The 16,067-nt window shown below is 40.9% G+C and overlaps 1 protein-coding gene across 1 annotated transcript in view; it reads right to left on the bottom strand.

Annotated features, from left to right (window-relative positions):
- pamr1a (peptidase domain containing associated with muscle regeneration 1a) overlaps positions 1 to 16,067 on the bottom strand; it is a 139,020-nt gene that overhangs the window by 43,661 nt on the left and 79,292 nt on the right. The window contains exons 7-8 of the mRNA XM_020512965.2: positions 9,846 to 10,016; positions 7,319 to 7,525 (exon numbers count right to left, since the gene is read on the bottom strand). Of these exons, the coding sequence (XP_020368554.2) occupies positions 7,319 to 7,525; positions 9,846 to 10,016 (378 nt within the window). The remainder of the gene's footprint in view (positions 1 to 7,318; positions 7,526 to 9,845; positions 10,017 to 16,067) is intronic.

Raw genomic sequence — 16,067 nt, 5'->3', positions numbered from 1 at the left:
TTTTCTCAATGTATTTCTTTAGGATAGCCATTTGGAGAGCTGAGGGACTCTTGTGAATTTGGGCTTAAGTGCACCTTGGGAGTGGAAGTTAGGCATCCTTAGGACGGGGGGGGTGGGGGGGTGGTGGTTTATGGGGTTATTCTGAGGGCAGTGTCAGGGATCCTTTGAGGAGTCAGGAGCCCATTATGACCATTAATGCAAAGAAGATTGTGTGAAAGTGCATAAACTCTTTAGAAATATCAAGACCTAGTAGAGAAGTAAGGTCTCCCCCCTCCCCCCTCACCAACCACATCTTCAGCATAAATACCACTTTTTCCTAGCTGCTATCAGTTTGATGAAGAGTCATCAGACTCAAAACATTAACTTTGCTTTCACCCCACAGATGCTGTCAGATCTGCTGAGTGTCTCCAGCAATTTCTGTGCTGGCACATTAAAACTATTAAAGGATTTGTGCCACTTGATTGATTTCCCAAACAATCATTTACACAGTGGGATGCTGATCGTGTTAACATTTATTTATGTTTGGCAATGTTTATGCTTTGAATTCCATATTCCCATTAACCCCAGATAACCTTAGATATCCTTGCCAACAAGGATCTATCTACCGTTGCCTTAAAAATATTCAATGACCAACACCTCCAAATCCTTTTGAGACAGAAAGTTCCAAAGTTCCGCAGTTCTCTGAGGAAAAGTAAAATCCCGTCATCTCTACTGAAAGAGGGCAACTCTAATTTTAAAACAGTGTCCATTAGTTCTTGACAAACGTATAGGAGTAAACATCCTATTCACATCCACCTAAGCAACATCATTCAGAATCTTAATCAAGACTTAAATGTTTTTGGAATTCCCTTCATCAAAAAAGCAGTGATGTGGAATCTTTAAATATTTTTAAGACAGAGGTAGATAGATCTGGATTACCAGGGGGATGAAAGGTTATTGTGAATATGCAGGAATGTAGAGTTGAGATTTAAATCAGATCAGCCATGATCTTATTGAAGAGCAGCTGAGGCTTGCAGAGTCAAATGGCCTACTCTTGTTCCTTTTTCGCATCTTCATATGGAAATGACTCCTTGCTTTTCTAACCACCAATGAAAACAAGTTGTGTCTGTTGAATCCTTCTTCATAAACAAAACCTGCTCATTTCAGCCTAGTCTCTGAAGCCAACTGGGTGAAATGCGGTGAAATGAGATTAATCAATAACTTCATGATAAAAGATGATTCTAGACGACAGCGATGACAACATGATAGCGTTTCATGTTCCGTTTGAAGGGGAGAAGTATGATGTTGTAATCCTAAATAAAACTAACAGTAAGAGTATGACTGTAGAGCTGCCTGAATTGAACTGGCGAGCTAAGTTAAAAGGTAGGTTATTGGAGTTGCAGTGGTAAACTTTTAGGGAGATAATTTATAAATCAACAATGGTTTATTCCACTGGTGTAGAATGATTCTTTGAGAAAGATACATCATTTGCGGTTAAATAAAGAAGTTAAGGATTGTATCAAACAGAAAGAAATACTATTCAATTCTGCATAGATTAGTGGTTGAGGTCAAAAGTCTGGCCACATTTTAAGAGCTAGCAAAAAATACATTGAAAAAGGAGGGAGAAATAAGAATGAGAGAAAACTAGCTAGTAATATAAAAGATACAAAGAAAGAACAAAGAAAATTACAGTACAGGAACAGGCCTCTCGGCCCTCCAAGCCTGCACCGACATGTTGCCCGTCACAACTAAAACCATCTACACTCCAGGGACCATATCCCTCTATTCCCATCCTATTCATATATTTGTCAAGACGCCCTTTAAAAGTCACTATAGTATCTGTTTCCACTACCTCCCCCGGCAGCGAGTTCCAGGCACCCACCACCCTCTGTGTAAAAACTTGCCTTGTACATCACCTTTAAACCTTGCCCCTCGCACTTTAAACCCATGGCCCCTGGTAACTGACTCTTCCACCCTGGGAAAAAGCTTCTGACTGTCCAGTCTGTCCATGCCCTTCATAATCTTGTAGACCTCTATCAGGTCATTCCAGTGAGAACAACCCAATTTTCTCAAACATCTCCTCAAGGCTAATGCCCTCCATACCAGGCAACATCCTGGTAAATCTTTTCTGTACCCTCTCCAAAGCCATCACATCCTTCTGCTGGTGTGGTGACCAGAATTGAGCACAATATTCCAAATGTGGCCTAACTGAGGTCCTGTAAAGCTGCAACCTTAACTAAGTTTCTATAAGGATAATAAAAGTTTCTATGAGTATTTAAATAGGAAAAGGATAATAAAGCAGCTGTTCTCTAGACAGTGAGTCTGATGAATTCATGATGGAAAACAAAGAAATGGTGAAAGGTGTTAAGTAGGTATTTTGTGTTTTATTAATTCACTCTTGGGGCATGGGCTTCACCAACTGGTCAGCATTTATCGCCTGTCCCTAGTTGCCCTTGAGAAGTTGATGGTGAGCAGCTTTCTTGCGTTGTAGATAGTTGCACAAGTTACACAGTAGATAGTGCTTAGGGAATGAATTCCAGGATTTTGACCCAGCGACAGTGAAGTAGCATCAATATAGTTTGAAGTCAGGATAGTGAATGGCTTGGAGGCAAACTTGCAGGTGGTGGTGTTCCCATGTATGTGCCTTCCTTTTCATTCTAGATGGAAGAGGTCATGGTTTTGAAATCATCTGTCTGAGGATCTTTGGTGTATTTCTGCATTGCATCTTGTAGATAGTACACACTGCTGCTACTGAGCATCTGTGGTAGAGGGAACGGATGTTTGTGGATGTGGTGCCAATCAAGCGGGCTGATTTGTCCTGGATGGTGTCAAGCTTCTTATGTGTTGACAGAGATGCACCCATCCCAGGCAAGTGAGGAGTATTCCATCAGCCCCCTGACTTATGCCTTGTAGATGGTGGACAGACTTTGGAGAGTCAGGAGGTGAGTTACTCGTGGCAGTTTTCCAAGCCTCTGACCTGCTCTTGTAGTCACTGTGTTTACATGGCAAATCCAGTTCAGTTTCTGGTCAATGGTAACACAAAAGATGTTGATAGTGAGGAATTCAGTGATGGTAACACCATTGAATGTCAAGGGCCAGTGGTTAGATTTTCTCCTGTTGGGGATGGTCATTGCCTGGCATTTGTGTGGCACAAATGCTACTTACCACTTGTCAGCCCAAGCCTGGATACTGTCCAGATCTTGTTGCATTTGAACATGGACTGCTTCGGTTTCTAAGAAGTTGTGAATAATGCTGAACTTTGTGCAATCATCAGCGAACATCCCCACTTGTGACCTTATGATGGAGTGAAAGTCATTAATGAAGCAGCTGAAGATGATGGACTTAGAACACAAGCCTGAAGAATTCCTGCAGGGATGACTGACCTCCAACAACCACAACCATCTTCCTCTGCACCAGGTATGACTCCAAGCAGCATAAACTTTTCCCTCTGATTCTCATTGATTTCAGTTTTGCTAGGACTCCTTGATGCCATGCTTGGTCAAATGCAACCTTGATGTCAAGGGCTGTTATTCTCACCTCATCTCTGGAATTTAGCTCTTCTGTCCATGTTTGAACTAAGGCTGTAATGAAGGCAGGAGCTGAATGGCCCTAGCAGCACCCAAACCGGGCACCACTGAGCAGGTTATTGCTGATCAGGTGCTGCTTTAACGTATTGTTAATAACACCTTCCATCACTTTACTGATGATTGAGAGTAGACTAATGGCTCATTAATTGGCTAAGTTGGACTTGTCCTACTTTTTATATACAGGACACATCTGGGCAAGTTTCCATATTGTCAGGTAGGTGCCAGTGTTGCAACTGTACTGGAACAGCTTGGCTTGGAACCAGCAGCTCTAGGTCACAAGGCTTCAGTAATATTGCTGGAATATTTATCAGGACCCATAGCATTTTCAGTATCCAGTGCTTCCAACCGTTTCTTAACGTCACATGGAGTGAATCAAGTTGGCTGAAGACTGGTACCTGTGATGCTGGGGACCACTGGAAGAGACCAAGATGGATCATCAACTTGGTATTTCTGGCGGAAGATTGCTGCAAGTGCTTCAGCCTTATCTTTTACAAGGATGTGTTCAGCTCTTCCATCATTGAGAATGGGCTATTTGTGGACCCACCTCCTCCAGAGAGTTGTTTAATTATCTGCCACCATTCACAACTGGATATGGCAGTCTAAGCAGAGCTTAGATCTGATCCATTGGTTGTGGGATCGCTTAGCTCTGTCTATCACTTGCTGCTTATGCTGTTTGGCGTACAAGTATTCCTGTTTGGTAGCTTCATCAGGTTGGCACCTCATTTTTAGATATACCTGTTGCTGCTCCTGGCATGCCCTCCTGCACTCTTCATTAAATCAGGGTTGATCCCCGGCTTGATGATAATGTTTGAGTTGGGGATGTGCTAGACCATGAAATTGCAGGTTGTGTAGGAGTAAAATTCTGCTGCTGCTGATGGCCAACTGCACCTCATGGATACCCAATCTTGAGTTCAAAGTTTGTCCCATGCAGTATGGTGATAGTGTCACACAACATGATGGAGGGTATTCTCAACAAAAAGGCAGGACTTCATCTCCACAAGGACTGTATGGTTACTGTTATTGATATTTTCATGGACAGACGCATTTGCAGCTGGCAGATTGGTAAGGATGACTAGCTCAATAAGTAGTGCTGCTGTTAAGGCACTCTTAGTGGGGGATATTAAAATCCCCCAACCATATATGCAACATGACTTGACAAATTTTATACTCTGTGCCTCGACCGATGAAGGCAAGCATGCCATATGCCTTCTTAGCCACCTATCCATTTGTGTTGCTACTTTCAGCGAACTCTGGACTTGTATGCCTAGATTCCTCTGTATGTTAATGGTTCTAAGGGCTCTGTCATTTACTGTATACTTCCATCCTAAATTAGATCTTCCAAAATGCATCACCTTGCATTTGTCTGGATTAAACTCCATTTGCCATTTCTCTGTCCAAGTCTCCAGCTTATCTATATCCTGCCATATCCTCTGGCAGTCCTCCTCACTATCTGCAGCTCTCCCAATCTTTGTGTCATCCACAAACTTACTAATCAGGCCACCTACATTCTCCTCCAATTATTAATATATATTACAAACAATGGGTCCCAGCATTGATCTCTACAGAACCCATTGGTCACAGATATCAGTCAGAAAAACACCCTTCCACTACTACACTCCGTCTTCTATGACTAAGCCAGTTCTGTATCCATCTTACCAGCTCTCTGCACATCCCAAATAGATAAAAGTACTGTGGTTCAAAAAGCAAATTAGAAGCTTGGAATTCTCTTACGAAGAACTCACCTCCTATCTCTCCAGTACCTGACCACCATCTACATGGCTCAAATAAAGAGTGCGATGGGTGCAAGTCCAGCAACAGTCAAGAAGCTTAACACCATCCAAGACAAAGTGGCCTGCTTGATTGGCATACTATTTTCATCTGCAACATTCACACCCTTCAACACAAACACACAGTAGCAGCAGTATGTACCATCAACAAGATGCATTGTAGTAGCTCACCAACTCTCTTCTAGCTGCATCTTCCAAACCTGTGACCTCTCCCACTTAAAAGGGTAGGAACAGCAGAAGCATGGCAACACTACCAAAGGAAAGTTCCTCTCCAAGCCATTCAATATCCTGCCTTGGAACTGTGTTGCCATTCCCTCACTGTTGCTGGGTCAAAATCCTGGAAATCTCTCCTCAACAGCACCATGGTTATTGTTACACCCCAAGGACTTCAATGGTTCAAGAAGGTAGCTCATAGCCAACTCCTCCAGGGCAATTGGAAATGGATAGTAATTTCTGGCCCAGCCAGTGACCTCAATATCCCTTGAACAAATGAAAACAAAAGACACTAAAGCATCCAGTTAAGCAAATGAAAATGCAGAAGTCTCTTCTATAGTACCCCATACGGCTTGTGCAAATGGGGCACCGGGGTGCTTTATCTCTAGCAGTGTCTCAGAATCAATAATACAAACACATTATCAGTTTTGCCAGTTACAGGTTAAAGGGATATTGTTGTTTATCTTCACACCAACTAATTCAATGGATCAGTGGAAAAGACATCTTAGCATCAGAATCCATAAGGAGATCCAGAACATGAGATATTTTCCCTCCACACTGCTGCCCTATTCAATAAAATCATGTCTAAATCTTTATATTAACTCCATTTTTCTATTGTATCTGTTGATTTTCTTGATTTTCTTGGTGACAACAAACCTCTCAATTCAGCCCAGAATATTTTCAATATTTATTGCCTGCAATGCTCTTAGGGAGAGAACTCCAAAGATTCTCAACGCTTTGAGGAATGAAATTCCTCATCTCTGTTTTAAAATGTCCAAAATATTATTCCAAACCTTTGGTCCCTAGTCCTAACCTCTCCAACCAGGGGTAACAGTCCTCTCAGGAGTACCCTGTCAATGGATACCTCCAAGTATTTTAATCACTTTAGTGGAATGATTTCTCATTCTTCTAAACTTGAGAATATTAGGCCAATCTACTCAATCTCTCCACATGGAACAGCTGTCTCATCTCTGAGATTATCTAGCAAAACTTTATTGCACCTTCTCTACGGCAAGCATATTCTTGCTTACGTGAGCAAACCGAGACTATACAGAGTGCTCAAATATTATCTCACAAAAGCCCTATATAGCTGCGGTAGCCCTTCCTTACTCTTCATGTCTAACTCCCTTGCACTAAAAACTATTTGCCTTCCCATTTGCTTGATTTACCAACATACAAGGACACCCAAATCTGAATGCTGACAGTTACTAATTTCAATTTCTAACCAATATTATGATTTTCCATTTGTCCTTCCTTTTGTGACCACAATAATGTTTAAGATATCCATGAAGAGAACCTTAGTCCGGTTTCAGCAACATGAGATTCTGACTTTGTAATTCCACCAACCAAAGTTCACCAGATTTGTTCCAGAATTACAAAAATAGTATTCAAATCATCACTGTGAGATGTCCCAGGCTCAAATCAATGGATTGTTCAGGTAGCTGGACTCTAAACTGAAAGCTGAAAAACACGATCAGATGCAATTAAGCAACCATTGGTTTTGAAACAGTATTCATCACCTCTGAGGTGCCTCAGGCTGAAACCCCTCACTGAACATGAGAACATTCAATAACCCAAACAATGAACACACAGTTTGCGTGATTTGAATAACTGACATCCACAGCTATAAGCACATTTGACATTTGAAACTGTGAGCTAGCAGATGTCAGCAAAGAAACTGCGGAGGAGTTTCTACATGTGGCAGATACTTGAGTTATGTTTTAAATCTTATGGTTACAGAAGGTGTGTTACCTTTTGTACAAGTCGGTTGCTTCCCCGTCCACGTTCCATCCTGTTGACATCTTCTTTGCGCACTACCACTCAGAATAAATGAATCACTGCAGGTGAACTGCACAATGGTGCCAATGGTTGCATAGCCTGTCTTTACTTTTCTGCTTCTTGGGAGAATTTTTTGTTGCCCATTCTGTGGCACACCAGGGTCAGGACAGCTCTTACTTTCTGGAATTAAAGATCAATGTAATACTTTGTACAGCTGTTGCAATAGCATACAAAACATGCTGAGGAAATGAAAAGCTGTATAATGGAAGCTGTAGCTTGCATTCCAGCAATATGAGAGTCCTTTAGATTCTGACAGATAAAAAACAGCCTTACATTGACATGAATGATTACATAACATATAGAATATATTTGTTCAGTAAAATATATGTATGTGACCAGCTGTAATTACTATCTTTCTGACCAGGAGAGCATTTTAAATGTATGACCAAGGCTACATAGTATGTCTACCCTGTAGGACATTATGTGTACAAGATCAACAGAACAGATTTTGTGTGTGTGGCCAACAGGACAAATTGGGTTGGATTTTGACAAGAGTCATTAGGAGCAGTTTAAAAATGGTAGTAGGACCCATTATTGGGATTCCCAACCCATTCCTGCTGCTCCCAATTTTTAGTGGTGTGGATAAAAGCGCAGGTGGCAAACAAACAACTGGCAATTCCAGACTTTGGGAGGCTCCATATTTAGATCATCCAGCTCTCTGCAATTTGTGTAGAGTTGAGTCAACTTGCCCATGACTCATGGTTTATGGTCCCTCCAAGGAATAATAAATAGTAGTTTGAATTGAGAAATCTCTTGAAAGGTAAAGTCAAAGGTCTTACTCATACAGTTATGCATTTAGTCGGATGTGCTACTACTTTAGGAGAGCTAGCCAGGTGATCTGGAGGGGGAGAGCTTGGGTCCAGTATAGAATTGGGTGTGGAAGTGTGAGCACCATTAATAAAGTGTTCCTGTTCAGATTTGCTGCTTGTCTATCTGGTGTATAATTGGTTCCAAAAGAAGAACCAACTAACACATACCTCTCCACAATAACTCATGACTCTACCACCACAAAATTCACCATACCTTCCATGGCTATTCAACCATTACTCACCCTGTACAGAGCCAAAAGGAACTGCTTAGGACACCCATAAATTTAATTTTAGAAAACTGCTTTTCTACAGCCCAATTAAAGTATTAATCAACTAGATCACTAAAGTATCAAAAAATAGTGAATCATTGACAAAAATTATCACAGGGAAATTGGTTTATTATAATATTATAAAGCTGTCAAACAAGTACATTTTACCTTCTCTGCACACATATTAATAATGTTAATCTTTTTATTGGAGTCTGGGCTCTCAGCCAAGCATGCTTAGTAAGATTCAACACATCAGGAACATTGATTAAGTGAGTTGCTCTTCTAGGAGCCAGCATGGACTGGGCTAAGTGACCTTCTTCCATGTTGTAATCTTTTTAGAATTCTAAAGGTTGGCTTAGAGTAGAGGAAGTTTTCTTCAAGAATTTACCTTGTAATACATAACAAGTTAAGTTCTTAATGTTAAACTAAAGCCAAGCGAATACTTTATGTTGAAACTGAAGCTTGGGAGTACTTAATATTGACATGAGAGTAAAGAAAGTACCTGCCAATAACACTGGAACTAAGAGTACTTACTAACGACATTAGAGTCAAAGAAGTACTTAATGCTATAATGAGAGTGAAGGGTGTATTTAAGCCTAACACTGGATCCAAGCCAGTACCTACTGTTGATACTGAAACCAAGGGAGTACTTAACATTGACAAAAAACAAAGGCAGTACTTAATGTTGACAGAGAAGCCAGGCAGTAGGAAATTTTGACACTAGAGCTAATGGATTTAAACTTAAGATTGGAGCTAGTTAGTCCATTTAATTTATAACTGTGTTAACCACAAAGTAACTCCTCCATCTCCTGAATGGATGGGTTAGATGTCCTTTATTGACACATGTTGAATGGTAAAGCATGTTCCCACTACCTGATATGACAAAATTTTGTCCATGTGACTGTGGAACTGAAAGATTTTCATTTCTATATTGTTACCATATGAAAAACAAATGTATTTTTATAAGTTCTGGTCCTTTATGTTGTGGACACAGAGCCACTAGGAATTAGGTTCTAGTTTGCTCATTTCACGTCAACCCACTAAAAGGAGGACACTATTTAAATTTCCTTACCCCATCAGCTGAACTTGAACTGGATTACAGGTCCTAGATTTAAAATAAGACTGCATGCTAACCATGCCATTCTTTGACTATCATTGCCTGTCTGTTATGATCATTTGTTATATATGTTTCTCACTTTATTGCCAAAACATCCAAGTAGAGAAGAGATCACATGAGATTTGCTGTTTAAACTGCTAGGGTTAAAATCATAAATGTATTAATTATACAAATTTAAATGCTGTAATGGCCTAAAAATGTTCTTTCCACTTCTCAATGCAAAGGATTTAAATATCACGTCTTACCACACTGCGGTGTACTCATGCTCCAGTTCCCATCCAGCTGGCAAGTGGCAACGTTACTTCCAACAAGCTGGAAATCTGCATCACAGCTGTAGTAGATATGGGAACCAAACCGGAAATCGTTTCCTTCCACTGTACCATTGACTGGAGCCATGGGATTCCTACATATCACCACTGATAGGTCACATAGTTGATAAACGCATTTTATTACAAACACTTCAACAAATTCTGCATTATTGCAAGCTCAAGAACATTTAATAGTTTACTGGAAACTCAAACACAAGGGGGATTTCTTCCTTTGGTTCAGCCTTAATAAGACAATGACAAACATCCAGTTCCTGAAACCTTTAGAATAAACATGGAAAGCCATTGGTTTCTGACCCCGTCTCAATAAACAAAAGGTCTCAGTTTCCGAGATAGTAGGAACTGCAGATGCTGGAGAATCCGAGACAACAAGGTGCAGGGCTGGATGAACACAGCAGGCCAAGCAACATCATAGGAGCAGAGAGGCTGACGTTTCGGGCCTAGACCCTTCATCAGAAAAGGGGGAGGGGAAGGGGGTTTTGAAATAAATAGGGAGAGAGTGGGAGGCGGATAGAAGAGGGATAGAGGAGAGGATAGGTGGAGAGGAAACAAACAGGTCGAAGAGGCGGGGATGGAGCCAGGAAAGGTGAGTGTAGGTAGGGAGTTAGGAAGGGGATAGGTCAGTCCAGGGAGGACGGACAGATCAAGGGGGCGGGATGAGGTTGGTCGGTAGGAGATGGAGGAGCGGCTTGAGGTGGGAGGAGGGGATAGGTGGGAGGAAGAACAGGTTAGGGAGGCAGGGACAAGCTGGACTGGTTTTGGGATGCGGTGGGGGGAGGGGAGATTTTGAAACTTGTGAAATCCCAAAACCAGTCCAGCTCGTCCCTGCCTCCCTCTTCTATCCGCCTCCCACTCTCTCCCTATTTATTTCAAAACCCCCTTCCCCTCCCCCTTTTCTGATGAAGGGTCTAGGCCCGAAACGTCAGCCTCTCTGCTCCTATGATGCTGCTTGGCCTGCTGTGTTCATCCAGCCCTGCACCTTGTGGTCTCAGTTTCCTGGCTCCTTTACCAGTTAACTGTAAAGCCTATGACTCCTGCAGCTCTTACTAAGGGATTGGCTAGCAGCAATCTCCTAAATCCCCAATAATCTGCCCTCAGTGAATCGTCACAGGAGATGGTAGAAAACAATACATGCCTCTTCTGATGAAGTTCACTATGTGATACTGAGACAGAAAATGGTGATTTCCTTGGGGAGTTCCCTTAAAATTGGGATTTCAATTAAATTTGCAACATAATTAGGGCAGGGAGGAGTAGAAGTTATGGGGAACTTCCTGACAAGGTGCCTTTCAGTTCTTCTTCAATAAACTACATTGTGGCAAACATCAGGGAGTCAGGGACAAATAGTTGCATGTTTAGTAAATTGTCTAAAAATCAGAAAGCAGAATGCTAGGTTGAAGTATAACTATTTATATTGGAGGAAGACATAAATATGGTAGTCGCAGGGATCAGTGCTGGGACCGCTATTTAGACTTTACATTCATGACTTAGACTTAGGAGCAAGTAACTCAAATCAAAGTTTGCAGATTATGCTAAACAAAGGACAAACAAGACAAGATACAAATGATAAAAAGTATCATTACAAGCTATCAAGGAAATTAAAAGGGCTAAGTGTTGGAAGTTACTTCTAGGAATATAGAGTTCAGGAGTAATGAAATTATGTCTAACTTATATATCATACTGGCCAGGTTGCAATTAGAATTGTGTGCAGTTCTGGTCTTCAAAATACAAAGGGGATAGCAGCCTTGGAAAGAATTTACACAGCTAGTGCAAGAACTGAGCGATTACAATTATCAAGAGACACTAAACAAGTTAGAATGTTTTTCTTTAGAAAATAGAAGACTGAGAGGTGATCTGACAGATATCTTTAAAATTATTAACAAATTGGATGAGGTAGATTAGGAATGTTTCCACTTGTGGGACCATTCAGGCATTTAATTATAAGATATTTACTAATAAATTCAATTGGGGAACAACAAGATATTTCTGCCCTCAGTATAGTTAGGATGTGTTATGCAAAGGAATTGACTGAGACAAATAGTTTAAATGCTTTCAAAGAAAACGAGATGAGTATTTAAGAGATAGGGGATAGAGACATATGTTGCAAATTGGAGATGAGATAGATGGAATAGAAGGGGACCCATGTGGAGTATAAACATAGCACAGTCTAACAGGCAGAATGGTCTGTAGCTATGTGATAGATTCTGTGTAATCCTATGCTGGAACAACTGAAACTGACTAATTCTAATGCAATGCAGGCATTCTAATAAAATCATGAACTTGTCTGTAAAGAATGAATTCAGCATTGCTTTATATCTTGTGCACAGTGTAGTTGATCCTATATTACGTCTGTACAATCAATTTGCCTTAGCTTTGCGGTCTCCAGACGAAGGTTTTTAATAGGATGAACTAGCAGCAAGCGAACTTCCTGTGGTTTTTATGGACTTATGATGCTGTGTAATGTGGGAGGATTAAAGCCAAATATTGCAAAGACCAGAGATTTCAGCAATCGACAAATTCTGACTGATTAGCTCAGGTATTTTCTATGTACAGTTCAAAACTGAACAAGTTTGGAGTATCAAAAGAAAATGGGCACTCACGTTAATGGTCTATTTGTAATTCATGTACTTCATTTTCTTTGAAATTACAGTAGTACAGTGCTGTTTGGGTTTCTATGATAATTGAAACGACCACCATCGAATTACAGCTTTCCAGACAAGAGGAGGACGGGAATGTTACTTTCGAAATGGAGCTATCCAGTACAGAGAGGTATAGAGGTATGAAAGGGGTTAGTTAGTGTTGAAATTAAGCTATCCAGATCACAACAGAATGGGGGATTAGTGACAAAGTGGAACTATCCGGACAAGGGGCGATGAGGTGGGCTGTGACTAACAAAAAAGGGAGCTTTCCAGATCACAGAGGGATGGGAATGTTTACTACTGTAAAGGAGCTATTCAGATCTCAGGTGATGTTATGGAAGGAGTTGTCACGGTACATAAACAAACTACACAGATCTGGGTGATCACCCTACTCATGGCAATCATATTTGCCTTATGATTTTTTAACACATCACAGTAACTTAGATAAAAATCTCAGAAAAACATTGTGGAACAACAGGAAATCAGATAAATCCCTGGAAAGTTTATCACATTGACTGGTGTATGATGTAGCAATCTCCAGATAAATCAGTGACTACAAACAAAAATCTACAAAATGGTACTTAAAAGGAGGTAGCCATCTTCACCTCACGTACTGTCTATATAGGAGCAATAAACACAAATTCATCACGGTTCATCCTACAAAGATGAGTCTCAACTCCCAACATCTATGAAAATATGTATGGTGACTTTGAGATCTTGGTAAATTTAAAGTAAATTACTGGAAAATGAACAACAAAGTCCTGAAATCAGTTAACATATAACAACCTGGTTTAATTTATATGATATGAAAATAATTTTTTGTATAAACTGTGATTAAGCAAATAATCTGGCAGTGATTGTGTATTTTTTCATTTAACTACAAGTAAATAAATTAATTTCAAAATAGCAGCCTTAAGAACTAAACTAAATTTTGTAGGCAACTTACATCTGAACATTACTTCTCCTTTCTTTCTGGAATATGAGCCTGTTAATTATCTGCAAACTATCTCCCCACTTTTCCTGAGATTTTTAACTATTCTTACACATGAAATGCCTACCTGCCAACTAGTCCTTTCGAATGTAAGAGATGCTTTTTTAATTTCCCAGAAAAGTGTGGTTGGGACTTTCCAGATTTTGAATATCTGACCTGTCAATTTGAAAAACCCCAAAAACTGACCATCAAATTTAAGCAGAATTAATCAAAAGACTTGATATATTTAAAGGTATTAGAAAAAATGATTTTTCAAGATGATTATTTGGCGAGCAATTGAAAAATATCTCAGCATAGCTACTATAGGAGTGTTGTAGGATTCAGATCTTACTTGATAATTAAAACTCCAAAACAGAATGAAGAACCTGAGCTTTCACTATAATGGATAGGCTCTCCAAAGAGGCAAAAATGGCATTCTTGTGCATTTACTTGGATAAGCCAGGGTACTTATTTTGAAAACAACATCCCTGGATACCTTTGGAGTGGTCATGTGCCCTTTGAGCAGGAGGTCAAGCAGGTAGACTTTGGAATTAATCAAGGTACACATGAATATGCCTAAAAAGTGCACAAAGCCACTGGACTTATCAAAGAATTTGGTAAGTGTTAAAGAACTGTCAAAGTTGTCAAGCGTTATAAATTTCAGAATTCTAAATTTTAAAAAATGTCTCTGGAGCTTTTTAAGGAAATAACTGCCATTTCCCTTTGTCTGTTGACACCAGACTGGGGGTGCCATTAACGGATTTGTGTGGCATGACTGATTCTACTATCTGACCTGTTCATAATAGAGCAATTGTTAAGTAGATAGTTTGATTGACCGCTCTATGTGGTTGTAAATACAAATGTCTTTTTTCATAAGAGCTAAAAGGATTTGAGTGAAATAGTTGTTTTCTACTCAATTCATTGAACAGGTTTTGTTTTAGTCAATGTGCACATATAACCTTACTATATGTTAACATGTCTCTTGACATTTGTCCCTGGTAGATAATAAGTGAACTGGCATAGAGGGAATGGGCAAATGTGGGGAAATTGATTGGGCATATGTTGGCATTGACACTATATAGGACGTGGGCACAATGGCATAGGTTGGCATACAGATATGATGGGATATGTAGATGGGTGCAGGGTATCAGATGAAATGGAGGGTTTGAGGAGTTACAAGGTGAGTACAGTGTATTAGGTGGAATAGAGGGTGATGGCAGAAGTCCAGGGAGGTTGATCTCGACATGTGGAGCAACACACTGCGTCTTGTATCCATTGAGGTACTAACAGTAGTCGGTTGCCTATTTAGGGGACTACAGCTTGTTAACTTTATTTAACGCATATTTCACTTCATTAATATGCAGCTTCCTATTTCACAAAATGCTCCAAACAAACTAGATGCCAAGAATTTTTGACGTGGAAGTCAGAGTAGTTACTGCTTGCTATGAAGAGCCTCCAACTGTCCGGCATGAAACAACATCTTAGGTCCCAATCTGTGGGCACCAGCCCTACAAATCCATCATCTATGGGCACTGGCATTGATATTTTTGAATCCCTTCAGGATCCTAATGACAGCTTTGTGATCCATTTAGCAGATCACTTAGGAACTACAGGCCTGCATTACAAGGAGCACTGGCATCTAGTATTGACAGGCTGCTTCAAGCATACTTTACACGCAAGAACAGACACCCAGGTCACAGATTTGATGAGGCTGCATCTCAGGACTGCTCGCTCATTCAGCACCTACATGCAACTCGCAGCATCTCAGCCTTGCCTTGCAGAGTAGTCTCAATTAGCACAGTAAAGTAACCAGGCAGCTTGCCTTGCTGGTCAGCAGTCCTCACTCAAGGGGGCAGACATCTTGCTGTCCGCAGTGTGCTACATCAATCTAAACACACACCATGTACAACAAGCAAGTAGCCATGTGTCAAAGTCTTATGGAGCAGTCCTCACCAGAGTCCATAGAGGCACGTGTCAGTCAGGGGGTCCCAGCACAGCAAGTGAAGGGAAACTTTGGATTCTAGTCCAGGGAAGTGGCTACAGTCAGACATCTGGTCAGGGTGTTCTTGATCAGCAGATCCACCTCTTTGCAGTCAAGAAACTGGGTCACAGTAAGTCCTATGGCTTGATAGTGGATAGTCCGGTGTAGGGATGACAGGGTTAGGGAGCTTCCCCCTCTCCTGGCCACTTCTCAACAGGGGTTGTGCAGTTAGGTCCCTAAAGAGGGTGGGCCACAGTCAGTCCATCAGGTCTGTCCACAGAAACTGAGAAGAAGAGATACTGGGGGTACGAGAAGAGTCACTGAGAAGGAGACTCAGGAATCTATTCATGACAATTGGGGTCTGGAGGCTGGTAGAAAGGGGGAATGACAACTGTGTCTTTAAGGCAGGAAACTGCTCATGACTCCACCTGGCATGGTCTCTTCCTTTATTGAGGGCTGCGAGGGACAAGTGAGCTCATATATACAGGTTGAGTGGTGACTTGGGGAGGTGGGAGATCTATGGAGTTCATAAGAAATACTATCAGGAATGGCCT

This window comes from Rhincodon typus, chromosome 17 (genome assembly GCF_021869965.1).
Source record: "Rhincodon typus isolate 14 chromosome 17, sRhiTyp1.1, whole genome shotgun sequence".
In the NCBI taxonomy this organism is placed as follows: Eukaryota; Metazoa; Chordata; class Chondrichthyes; order Orectolobiformes; family Rhincodontidae; genus Rhincodon; species Rhincodon typus.
Note: the sequence above shows the minus strand (reverse complement) of the source record. Positions and strands in the feature narration are given on the sequence as shown.